The following is a 13,030-nucleotide window of genomic DNA, read 5'->3' as shown; positions in this document are numbered from 1 at the left end:
AATATATCCTTATATAATAGAAAATTCAACATTACACAATGGGCAATAATTAAGAAACCAATACAATTACACCAAAAAGTTATACTGTTTATTATAAGCCAAAGGCTTAAAAGGTTACCTTAGTAATTTGGTAAATTAAAAAGGGTATACAAAAAGTTAAAATGATATAAGTTTATTAGAATATTACAAACACAATCTTTATGCTAACATATTTAGTATCATGACTGTTAAGATTTTTATAAATTCATATTTTTAGAAGTATGTAGATTTATCTTTTGCCCTTTGCCATGATTGTTAGGAATAACTCATGCACCATTTTACCTTCTATCTGCTTAACTTACTGAAACATCAAAATTAATGTTTTATTATAAGACAAGTGATGGTGGAGTCAAGAATTATACCTAATGTTTCTAGGAAACAAGAAAAAGAAGTACTCATGAGAAGATACTTATACATATTTTTCTTAAGAGACTAGCTAAGGGATTTTTTAATTTGTTGCTTATTTAAGGTCTTAACTAGCAATATGGATATATTTTATTTTGATGAACTTTACGATAAAATTCAACTCCTTATGACAAGAATAAGTTCTTGTCCTGTTGATATATTCAGTTTATATTATGAAGTTAATTTAGGACTCACCCTGACAGAAATGGGTATCAATGGTCTTGAAACCAAGGCTTTTCTACAATTCCAGGGCTGTGAAACTGATGGAGAAAAAGCGGAATCCTCCGCAGAAACAAGCTAAAGCTGAAAGACAAAAACCTTTACTAGCTCTTCACAAAACCAAGCCTGATTTAAAAATTTTAAGTATTTTTCCCTACTAAGCCATTGTGGCCATTCTGAAATACCAAAACACGTATATGAAAGCCTCAAAAACGTCTTTATATGTGTACATATTCATAGGAGGCAAAACTACCAAAGGCAGTTTTAATGTACTATTCCTGCATGAGCTCCTTTGCTCAGGAGATACAAGGGAAATTTTAGAACTGCTACTACTAGCATGATATAAAAAAATGAAGCCTTACTTATATTTTCAAGAAGGTAAGGATGAAAGAATTATTAAAAAGCCACAAAAAGCTGTGGTTTTGTACCTCAAGTAAACTTCAAATGCCTGGATGGACAGAAATCTTATGAATTAGGATTTTGACCATTATGGTGAATGGCTGAAAAGTTATCTGTGTACTAACTATAAGGGGAAAGTAGGAAAGATAGGAAACTATTTTTCAGGAAAGTAGGGGAAATGATGAAGAGTGCTCTTACTATAGGAGAATGTAAATAACGTTAGAGTCCCAAGTAACTTCACAGTGGGCAGGAACAACCTCGATTTGGTGACCCACTGTGCAACGTAATAAAACAGAAGAAGGTACAGTCCTATCAATCACTATTTCACAAACAAGGTAAGTGAGGCATAGAAGTTACTGGATAAACCAATAAATATTTGAAATGGAACATCACTAAGCCTGAAAAATGACAAGTAGGCTTCAAATGAGCATTAACCTTTGGCAATGTAGAAAATAATTAGTATTCACTACTAATAGCTCTTAAATTATCAGATTAAAAAAATGTTAAACCATATCTTAAAATCTGAAAATGGTAGTTATTTTACCATTATGAACTTTTAAGAACTCATTTCAAGTTATTTTGCCATTATGAACCTTTAAGAATAACTTTTAAGTAAACTATACTAATATTTCTAAATGATGTATCAGAACGGAATAACTCCTTCCCCTTCCTTCTGTAACAAAGCTAAGGATCAGCCTTAGCATTCAATTTATTAGAATATTTAAATGGCACTCTCAACAGCATACAGATCAGAGAATGCTAAAGCACCATTTAAAATAAGTCTTTTTTGTTTAAAAAATAATTTTTCTTTGTTGTAAGAATTACAGATATTAAAAAAAATAGCCTAAGTGTTTCTTTGGTAACATACATGCTTTAACTTAATGAAGTAGAAGAATAATTTACTTTCTATTATCTACCTATGTTATCCATTCACTAAAAGCTAAGCACATACAGTAGTTGATTCCACAGCCATGGAATTGAGAAAAGCCAGGAAGTGACACTGAAAAAATAAATAAAACTATGATAAGTGCTCTTAAGTGTTTAACCACCAACATGAGACAAGGTTAGTCAGCAGAAGCATTGCACTAAATCATTATAATATTGGTTGATTCCAATACCAGAACTTACAAAAAGCTCATTATATGCATGACTTAATCTTTCTTCCTAAGATTTGTACATAACTTTAAAACTTTTCTGATATGTGAAAACTAGCTGATTTCATAAGAATATATTTTTAAATCATTACATTCATTTCATTTTGATTTGAAAATCTTCTTAGAACATTAACCTTGGGATCTACACTGTGGGATCATCTTACAGCCAAAGTCATATTTTTAAGGACTTCTTGATTGTCCCTATAACTAAATATTTGTATAGACTCACACTGACTTTTATCAGAATCTGCTCTCTAGCGAACAGAAGAATTAGATTTGATTTCTAATGTTCTCTCAGTGATCCAAGGTAAAACTTACTTATGTTGACTTTATTGATGAATGTGGATAAACTTTATACAATGAGTTTATCAATCTGAATAAAAATAGCTATGCTGCCCTGGCTAGTGTTGCTCAGGGGTTAGAACATTGGCCTTCCCACCAAAGGGGCCAGGGCCCCTGTTGGGTGCACGCAGGAGGCAACCAATTGATGCATGTCTCTCACACGCTGTTTCTCTCTTCCTCGCTCCCACTCCCTCCTGTACTTCCATTCTAAAAATCAATGGAAAAAGTAATAACCTTTGGTGAGGATTAACACCCCCCCCCCAAAAAAAAAGAATAACTATGCCCGAAAATTAAATCAAAATTGTTTTCTTCTATAAAAAATAAAGCCATTCTCCACTTCACCTAAAACAAATACATTTCAATCTTTAAATAACTGAACATAGTCATTCATAGTAATCTTTTTCATTTTTAGTAATAAAAGCTTGGTTGGAGAACAATTAAGTAGACAAGTTACCTAAGAATTTAAGATGACTAAATAACTGAACCATAATTCATTATTCTTCCCTAAATACTAATCCAAGAACCCTCACAGTTAATATAATTTTTAGAAAATATATATGTTGGGTATGTTTACCCTCTCCAGGAAAGTTACATATTTGTATTATGTATCTTCCATAGTTTTACTTTGTCAAAAATAATTTCTCATAATTGGAGTCCATGAATGGATTAAGGTGACATGATCTCGGTAGAAATGGCTGATTAATCTGAACACATCAGTAGCCCCCTTAAACCATCCATCACCTTGCGCTTCTGTTGGGCATAGCTCGTGCTATATTGGCCAGCAGCTCTGCGTGCTTCCTCTTCATGTTCTTGAATTTGCTGTTGTAAGAGAATGAGCTCACCCAGCAGACCCTGCCATGAGTTTACAATGAGGAAAAGAGGAAAATTGGGGAGGAGAACAATGTTAAACCAAAGAGCACAAGAAAGGAACAAATGTAAGTTAGGGAGGAATGGAAAGCATATGACAAAAAAAATGGAAACATTTATGTACCTTTAGAGCCGCTATATAATTGGGCTCTGTACCACATTTCCATTTTTCCCCTCAGTAAAATTAGATGTCTCAGAAATATAAAACAGCATAGTTTAAAAAGTGAAAACGAAAATGCAGTAAGTGACTGCTAAATAAAATGAACCAGATACATAAAATCAATCTACAGTAAAAGCCAGATTAACCAGGATGCTCAAGAAAGGTGGTGCTGTTAATTTAGAAATTAACTAAAATTCTTAGTATTAGAGAACTCAAGAAAACAAATGCCTCAACCCTTAGTTTTAGATTTCCAATATGAACTAGTATATAGTCTAGATTGATCTATATGAGAGGAAAAATGAAACAGTTCTTAAACAAGTGTTGACCTTATAGTTCTAAATCTCTTAATTCTCAACCACAATTATCATAGGACTGTTTATTTACTTGTTACATTATTATTTTTAAGTAAATGTTTTTTCTTCATACTGTATCTGATGTCTTCAATTAAACATTATAGCCCCTCAAAAATATTCATTTGAATTTCTGAGCATCAAGTTAATCAAGATTTTACATTAATTCATATATTCTGCATGCCTACACACAAACTTACTTGACTAAAATTTAGCACTTTTTTATTTTTGCAAATTAAAAAATAATGTTTTAGACACTTAACTTTACACAACATCAAATAAGTAATTTGATTAAATTTTCACTTTTTATGAGCTGTTTTAACATTAAATAAAAATAGCCTCTTAGAATATAGAGTACATGTCAGTTACTAAAGCAAAAGCACTATAAAAGAACATAATTGAGATATGGAGATAATAAAATACTTATAAAAATTTAAAATGAAACAAACTCAGTTTGGCCCTATGTACAAAAAAATCACCATTTCTATGTTTAAAATTCATTCCATATAATAATCTTGAAATATTAATCTAGTGTAGCTTTTTATCACAATATATTCATATTTGGCATGACAATAAAAATACATGTCATTTTTTTGTACACCATTTTAAATTTGTCCTATTAGATAATTGATCTTGAGAAATGTTGGAGAAAAGACAAACTAAGTGTTGACAACTATGAACCCTAAAAAACTAACTTCCAATGAATGAGATCAGGATTTGCATATGAATAGTGTTCTGGCTGGATATTTACCAAATTATAAAAATAAAAGGAGTTAGGGAAACTAATTCTCATTAAAATCTAAATTAGGAGTTTCATATAGCTTCAGAGCTTTATAAAAAAAAAAAAATTATCAAAATATTTTATCTAATGCAGTTAGAAAGTCTCTTAAAATGAAATATATTCAAACTTTAATTAGTGGATTCATCCAGAGACTTTATAATTTAGTTTACTCATATACTCCAAAGACTTATAGAAATAAAGTTTTTCATAAAAGAAAAAGGTAGGCAACTGGTGCAGGCCAGAAGGGGTTAATGGGGAAAAAGGAGGACAACTGTAGTACTTTCAACAATAAAAATGACTTTAAAAAATAACCCAGCCAGTATGGCTCAGTGGTTGAGTGATGACCTGTGAACCTGAGGTCACGATTTGAATCCAGTTGGGAGCACATGCCCTGGTTGCAGGCTTGATCCCCAGTGGGGGCCATACAGGAGGCAGCAGATCAAAGATTTCTTCTCATCATTGATGTTTCTATCGCTCTCTCCCTCTCCCTTCTTTCCTAAAATCAATAAAAATATTAAAAATTAAAAAAATAGTTATAGTAATAAAGCAATAATAAAAAAATTAACTATGTATGGTGATGGCTGTTAAAACTAGATTTATTATAGTTGTCATTTTATAATTTATTCTAATATAGAATCTTTGTGTTGGCCTCCTGAAACTAATATAATTTTATCGTTAATTATACCTCATAAAAAGTCAAAAAATAAAGTTAGAAAAAAAAGTAAATACAAACAAAAAAAAAACATTTTAAATTTAAGGGAAACCATTAGCATATAATTTAGGAGATTTTTATTTTGTTTGATTCTTAGTTTTAGTACATAGGCTATAGTTATTGCCAATAATAATGGCACTAGCTGCCTTATACTATAAGACAAAGGATGAAACTAGTTGATATTTCTGAATGAGAAGAAAAAGTAAAAGTGATAACATAAATGAAATGTCAACATTTGTTTCCAAATTTAATATAAAATATTTTTATAAAAACCTTATCTACAAAGACGTATCTTTTAAATAAATACTTTATGGTCACTGATAAGTCTGGCAAAGAAAAACAAAACCACTACCCTCATCATTCCCATAATTTTTTAAGGCATGTTTTCAATGTTTGTATCAGTGCTTTTTATCAAGCAGAAAGATCCAACTTGTTTTATTCCAAATTCAACTTATTTTTAGTCATTTAGTCATTTATTGTAGTTACTTCTTCTAATCACCCCAGTATTTAGATTTTGCAAAACAATTTCCTTTTAAAGAAGGGAATTCCCATGTTGGCTTATATAGTAGTGTACCTGTGCTTTAACTAACATACCAACCAGTATTCAATTTATACAATACCAAAGCAGTGATAAAATATTCCACATTTATTAACTGCTGGTCTATCAGTCATACAATTCTTTATCATTTATTAACTGCTGGTCTATCAGTCATACAATTCTTTATTAAACACCCTTTCCTATTTTATTGCTCATATTTATATGTAAATTGTATGGTAAGTATTCTAATTTCTATTACATTACAAGGAAACACCCTCCTTCTAATGACACTTCACTTTCCTTCCAAGTCTGTTACTGAGGGAAGCACTGTTATGTGAACGTAGTTGAAATTAACTGTTACCTCCTGAAAAAAGTAGGAAAAAGCAAGAATTAGACACAGAAAAATCTATTTACACTATGCTACAGGACTAAAGGATGTTACCCTTATACAATTTAAGGCACTAAATCTCACCCTGAATGCCAAGTGATAGGGTATACAGTTTCTAAGTTAAGGCCACGTGGAATAGGAAGGCCAAGAAATGCGTGTATCCACTGTGCAAGACACACTCTTTCAATGGACAGAACACATTTTTCAATAAATATTTTCCCTAGCTCAGACAATTTTCTCTCAAGAAATAGCAGCTATTTTAACTGATACATATTAGATATAAAATATATTGTTATAAATATTAATAAAATTAGTGTAAACAACTACAGGTGAAATACTCTCTAAATACCTAGCTATGTCAATTTGACATTATAGTTCTCAAAGTCTCTTATTTCATGTACAGTATTACGTTGTTTTTTTTTTAAATTATGTTAGATCAAGAAAATCAGTGATAACTCCAGAAACCAAAATATCAACTGAAAATGCTGCAAAAACATAAAAGTAGATGAGTTTGGTAGAAAGTTTTAAATAATTTTGAAATTATAAGTCATTAATATGTGAGTACATTTAAAATACTGTATTTTTATTAAAAATGTATTGCCAAACAGGGCCCCTACCCTGTTTGTTTTTATACCTAGCATCTAGAATAATGTCTGCACGTTGCATGTGTTCAAGTTAGCACCTAGAGTAAGACTTGATACATCTGTTGTATAAATGAATCAAATTACAATATACTTTTACCTTATACTGCACACAAAGTTCTCAGCATAAAATCCCAATTGGTTTCCTAAAAAATGCCTATTCTATAGATAAACTACACATCAATCCTACAACTCATTTTCCCCAATCTTCAGAACAGCCTCCACAGAGATTGAGAAAAGGGAGGAAAATTAATCAAATAATGTAAATATGCTATTTACTTATGTACTAAAAGATAAGAGAAGAACAATTATGTCATCATCATCATCATCATCATCATCACGATCTAACCAAACATAAGTTGCAAGTTTCCTAACTTTGTAGTTACTTGTTGGTGCTGGTTGTGAGAATTTCATTTTATTACCACATTTGTTACATAAGGAATCCCAGAAATGTAAGTAGTACTTAAGCAACACTGCTTGGTTACAATTTAGTACCATATGTACTACCTAACATTCCTGTTTTCCTCAATAGGTGCCAAATATTGAAGGCCAAGAGAAATTCACAGGTAACTAGCAAAAAGACATATTATATAAAATCTTTAGGCCCATTCTTGTTGGCATCAAATTTATTACTTTAAATTAGCCTCTCTTCTACTGAGTTTAAATTAATCAACTGATTTTGCTAAAAGCTCAGCACTATCCTAGGTGAGATTCTGTGGTAGGAATATTCAATCAATAATAAGAATGCAAACCAAAATAGATAGTGTTACATATGACAAGTGGTCTAAATGTTAAATGTATAATTAATGGAACCAAAATGACCACAGAGGCCTTAATGAATGTGACAACTGAACTGGGCTTTAATGATGAGTAATTAGCCAAAGGAAAGGAAAGAGCTATTTCAGCTCGGAGGTACAACATAAGCCACATAAATAAGAAATAAAGTAACATATGGAAAGGAAAAGCAGCAAGGTATTACTGTTTAATAATTATACTTAAAACATTAATACCACTTTTCATGATTTAGACTTTTAAAATGTCCTCTAAGTATTTTCTATAAATTATAATTGTGTTTATAACCTTCAGAATGACCATATTCCTTATTTCTACAGTATGTTTATGATCAATCAGAAACAAGATAGAACAAAACCACAGATACTAACATTTCTCCTCTACCATATTTTCACTAGAACACAACAATCTTACTGAATCTAAAAGGTAGACACACTAAGTAGTCTTATCACCCATAATGCATTATGAGCAATATTCAGAAATCTACCGATAAATTAACTCACTCAAACAGGCTCACCATTCTAATTTCTATTTTGTTTTCAGGTAGTTCTAAAGATCTCCAAGTCTGAAAAACATTATTCAGTTCACTCCAAGGGTTCTTTCTCATATTTTAAAGACACAAGTTTTAAAATTTTTGATTAGCAAAAAACATTTATTGAAAGGTGGTTTCAGTATTTTCTATTTTATTTATTTATCAAAGATGCATATCAGCTCTTTTCATCAACATAACATAAATAACTACTGTCCACAAACTGAATGGAAATAAATCCAGGTAAAATCAAAGAAACAGATGTCTAGTTAGGTTATACTTTGTTATGTGCAAAGATATGCTTTCTGTTGACTTTTTGAAGACCTCCCTTACCACTTTCCAGAACACCTAAAGTCTAGTGACCCCAGACTGGGCACTACAGGGAATCATGCTGTTCATTCTGTCTGACTCAGGTAAACACTCTGACACCTGTGCTCCCTCAGCTCCCGTCACTTTCTTGTCAGTTGACTTTGAAAGGTCCTAACTGTTCCTCTACTTGCCAGCATTTCTCCAGATGTTTCTCCTATTAGAAAGCACAAGTCTTTTTTTTAGTTTAAGTTATAGAAATGTTTTCAATTTATTACTATTATCTTAAAAAATGTGATGCACATTTTCTTCTACATTTCTAGAAGTCTAGCCAGAAACTTAGGTATTAAACTATGGCCAGACCCTGAATACCATTTTAAATCTGGAGCTCTCAGACACCAGACCAAACCAAACCAATTAAAAAAGGTAACAGCTAAACTCTACACTATCCTACCACCTTTAATCATTGACCAAAATTTCAAACTTGATGTTTTAGAGTAATTTCTAAAAAGGACCTGTTCTAAGCTAAGGTCTCTCCTTCATTACCTTAAATCATTGATTTGTAGCCAGGTCTCTTAAAATCAGTTTTTCTACACCTTGTCTGAATAGTTCATTATTTTCAAGTATTACAGGTAACAGTCAAGCCTTAAAACCATAATGTTGCATATTAATAGAATTAAAACACTATTAAGAGGTTGAAAATGCATTTTCTGTAATTTTTACAATAGCATTCGCTATCATTTTATTTAGTAAAGCAACTTAATTCCAACTCCAGATTTAGTATTTACAACAGCTGAAAATAACTGGTGAGTTTTTGAGTGGGCAATTTATCACCATAAATTCAGAGATCCTGATCTTTTATTGATTACTCATTTACTACCTTAGTAGGATTTTAAGGGAATTATCTAAGTCAGGCCCTAAAGCAGGTTTCTTATTCACCAAAGCAACCCTAGGCTACATCAGAGAAAAGCTAGGCTGTCACTCAAAAACATACTACCATATCAAAGGCTCCTTCTCCCAAATTAGATTAGCTCCTCTCTGAACAGTAGGTTTACCTGTATTAAGGGCCAAGGCCTTGGCTCAAAATAAGCTGCACATAATTGGCTAGTTTCTATTCAATTTTTTTCTCCCTCGTAGCATGAATAGTCAAGGGTATCCCTTGATTATAATAAAGGCAATGAAAAGGGTATCAAAAAAGATAAAATTAAAAGGCAAATATGCACCCATGAGTGCACACACACACACTCAGGTATTTCAAATATTTTCTCCAAAAGATCAAGTTATAAGGCAAAAGAAAAAAAAAACACATTTTGAAATATAATTAAAACTTGAAATATTATGTAAAAAGTTCAACATTAAAGGGAGAGTGATAGAAACCTAGAAATTTTCTTCCTGCTTCTCAAATAAACATAAAATAATTTATTTTTCAATGTATTAAAACCATAATAACTTTCAGTAAAAAGCTACATAGTCCATATTTAATTTTAAAATGTTCATAGACTATTTTTTCCAGATATATATCTGTCTACATACATTTTAAAAAATATATATTTTATTGATTTTTTACAGAGAGGAAGGGAGAGAGACGTCAATGAGAGAGAAACATCGACCAGCTGCCTCCTGCACACCCACCGGGGATGTGCCCGCAACCAATGTATAATACATGCCCCTGACCGGAATCGAACCTGGGACCTTTCAGTCCGCAGACCGACGCTCTACCACTGAGCCAAACTGGCTTTGGCTAGACATACATTTTTTAATAGCCAAGGAATCAGTTATCTTACCAATTCCAAAATATATAATAAAAAAAAACAAACAACACTTAAAAAATGTAAGGTTAAATACGCATATAAACACAAAGAAATGTATGTTATTCTAATAAGCAATTTTCTAAAACTTTCACTAGGACTTTATTAATATATGTTTTGAAATCGATAAACCCTAAATAACCACATGCATACATAATTTTATTGACTATCAATGTAACAGAATTGTTTCCCTACTAAAACCCACTTTCCCTACTAAAACCTTAATATTTCCCCTAAGTGTATGACATAAAACATTGGTCCCTAGCTGGTTTGACTCAGTGGATAGAGTGTCAACCTGCATATTGAAGGTTCCACAAGTTCATTTCCGGTCAAGTGGTGTATCTGGGTTGCAGATTCGAACCCCAGCCCAGGTTATGCGGGAGGCAACCAATCGATGTCTCTCTCACATGGATGTTTCTCTTTCTGTCTCTCCCTCTCCTTTTCACTCTCTCGAAAATATCTGCAGGTGAGGATTAACAAAAAACAATCAAACAAAAAAAACACACATGTAAGTTATTTCATAGTAAAGGGTTCTGCTAATAAATAAATCTGAAAATCCCTGTATACTCAGACATCTGGAGCTGCACAAAGCATAGGAGTGCATTACGAGCAGAGAAATCAAGGGAAAAGAGAAAAAGCCTGATTGTTTCTTGTTTTATTTATATCCACTTCTCCCACTCATGTTTAACAACAAAATCTTTTGTTAGGTTGAAGCTAATATTTCACAGAACATATTTGAAAGAAATAGGCTTCTCCAATTACTTTTCTAAAACTGCTGCATGTACCTTGCACTTTGTACCAAGGTTAGTAATAATACTCTAGTACGGTGTTTTATATTTGCTCCTCAAATGTTACCGTTTTCAAGTCTTGCAGGTAAGTTAAAACCTTTTTTAAAAATCTTACAAGACTACCTAGATGAAGAATTCTCTTTTATACTTACCTTTCTATAATGCTTGTCACTTTCAGTTCCATGATCTGTTGCTCTAAAAGTGGTTTCTCCAGATGAACCTTCAAGATAAACAACAGTCCTTTAAATTCTCCAATGATGTCAACAATCTAAATTACAAATTATGTTTAGTTAAGATGTCCCCGTTTTCCCCTCCTTTGCCCCCCTCCACACAGCTCCTGCCCCCCACCCCAGGCCTTCCCCACACTACTGTCTGTGTCCATGGGCTTTGCCTATGTGAACATATGTTCTTTGGTTAATCTCTTCCCAACCCTCTGCACCCTTCCCCTCTGAGATCTGTCATTCTGTTCTATGCATCCAGGTTTCTGGACCCATTTTGTTTGTTGGTTTATTTTGTTCGTTAGATTTCACATATAAGTGAGATCATGTAATATTTATCTTTCTCTAACTGGTTTATTTCGCTTAGCATAATACTCTCCAGGTCCATCCATGCTGTCACAGTCAATAACAACAACAAAAAAATTTTTAAATGGTAAATGGATTTTAGAGTATCCCTTTTTTTGAAAGTTGTTTTTATTTTAAGGAACACACTAGTAACCCATGCAATAAAAAAAAAAAAAAATTGTTTTTTTAATTGTAGCATGTGTTTAACCTATTTTTATAAATATCACTGAAAATTAGAATAAAAAATAAGATAGTCTTTGATAAGAAGTGCTGTACATGAGTGTACTTACAGTTCAGCCATATACCAATGTCATTATGTAAAGATTACATACAGTAAAAAAATAAATTTAAAATGTCACCTATGACAGGACAGATGAGACAAACTAAAATTACTTTTCATTTCAATTATCAAAAACAATCAGATCAATTTCAAGAAAATATTCTGGTAAAGCAAACTCTTTTTAATAGCTTTTATCTTAAAATATACATATTTAGGAATTTTAGTTTTACTACAAAATAATTATTTTATTATTTTGACCAAAGGAGAATGAATTTGCCCAATATAGTTCTGGGGTTTTGAAATTCAACATAAGCAGCATTATAAATTTGGTCTGAAATTTTATTTGCAAGTAGATTATTAGAAGCATTTAGAAGGCATGTTAAGATCAGGAAAAATGTCTGTTTACACACCTAACAAGAGAAGTAGGTCAGAAGCTCCTATGATTTCACTAACCAATTTGTGACCTGTGAAAAATCAGCAAAAAGGGAAATAGAAATGTAAAATTTTAACAGGAATAAGCAAAGATGTCTGAGATCTCAGGTTGTATATTAAGACAGGATAGTAATTGGGCAAATACACCAGGATTAACCTTAGTAAATTCTACTCATTATGGTCCATCATAATAAATTTGTTTTAAAATCACCAAATTGACTCTAACCCATTATGAAAAGCAAACACATAGGAAGTCTCATCTACTTGTCAAGAACAAGTGATATTTTTCCCCTCACTGTCTAAGGCCTAGCTTGTTTAAGTTGTTGCAAACTTTCATTCTGTTGGGCTAAAAAAAAAAAAATTAAAATCACTGCACAACAAAACTTTATGGTTTATGATTTTTGTTTTAAAAAAACTGTTTCGTTTGTACTAAATGTTTTCATTTAAAAGATGGAAATGAACAAGTGAATACACCTAATTATTTTTCCTCTGTGGTTCCTAACATTTTAAATGAGATCGAACACAGGTCTTTCCTTA

At 31.8% G+C, this 13,030-nt stretch overlaps 1 protein-coding gene across 4 annotated transcripts in view; it reads right to left on the bottom strand.

Moving 5' to 3' along the window:
* The window catches only part of OPA1 (OPA1 mitochondrial dynamin like GTPase), an 84,334-nt gene that overhangs the window by 59,820 nt on the left and 11,484 nt on the right, over positions 1–13,030 (bottom strand). Inside the window, exons 5-7 of one of the 4 annotated variants that reach the window (XM_084871537.1) lie at positions 12,472–12,525; positions 11,371–11,438; positions 3,300–3,410 (exon numbers count right to left, since the gene is read on the bottom strand). In XM_084871537.1, the coding sequence (XP_084727663.1) occupies positions 3,300–3,410; positions 11,371–11,438; positions 12,472–12,525 (233 nt within the window). The remainder of the gene's footprint in view (positions 1–3,299; positions 3,411–11,370; positions 11,439–12,471; positions 12,526–13,030) is intronic. The other 3 variants (XM_084871539.1, XM_084871538.1, XM_084871540.1) reach the window with 3 other exon arrangements.

Source organism: Pipistrellus hanaki (genome assembly GCF_964339955.1).
Source record: "Pipistrellus hanaki genome assembly, chromosome: 2".
Taxonomy (NCBI): Eukaryota; Metazoa; Chordata; class Mammalia; order Chiroptera; family Vespertilionidae; genus Pipistrellus; species Pipistrellus hanaki.
Note: the sequence above shows the minus strand (reverse complement) of the source record. Positions and strands in the feature narration are given on the sequence as shown.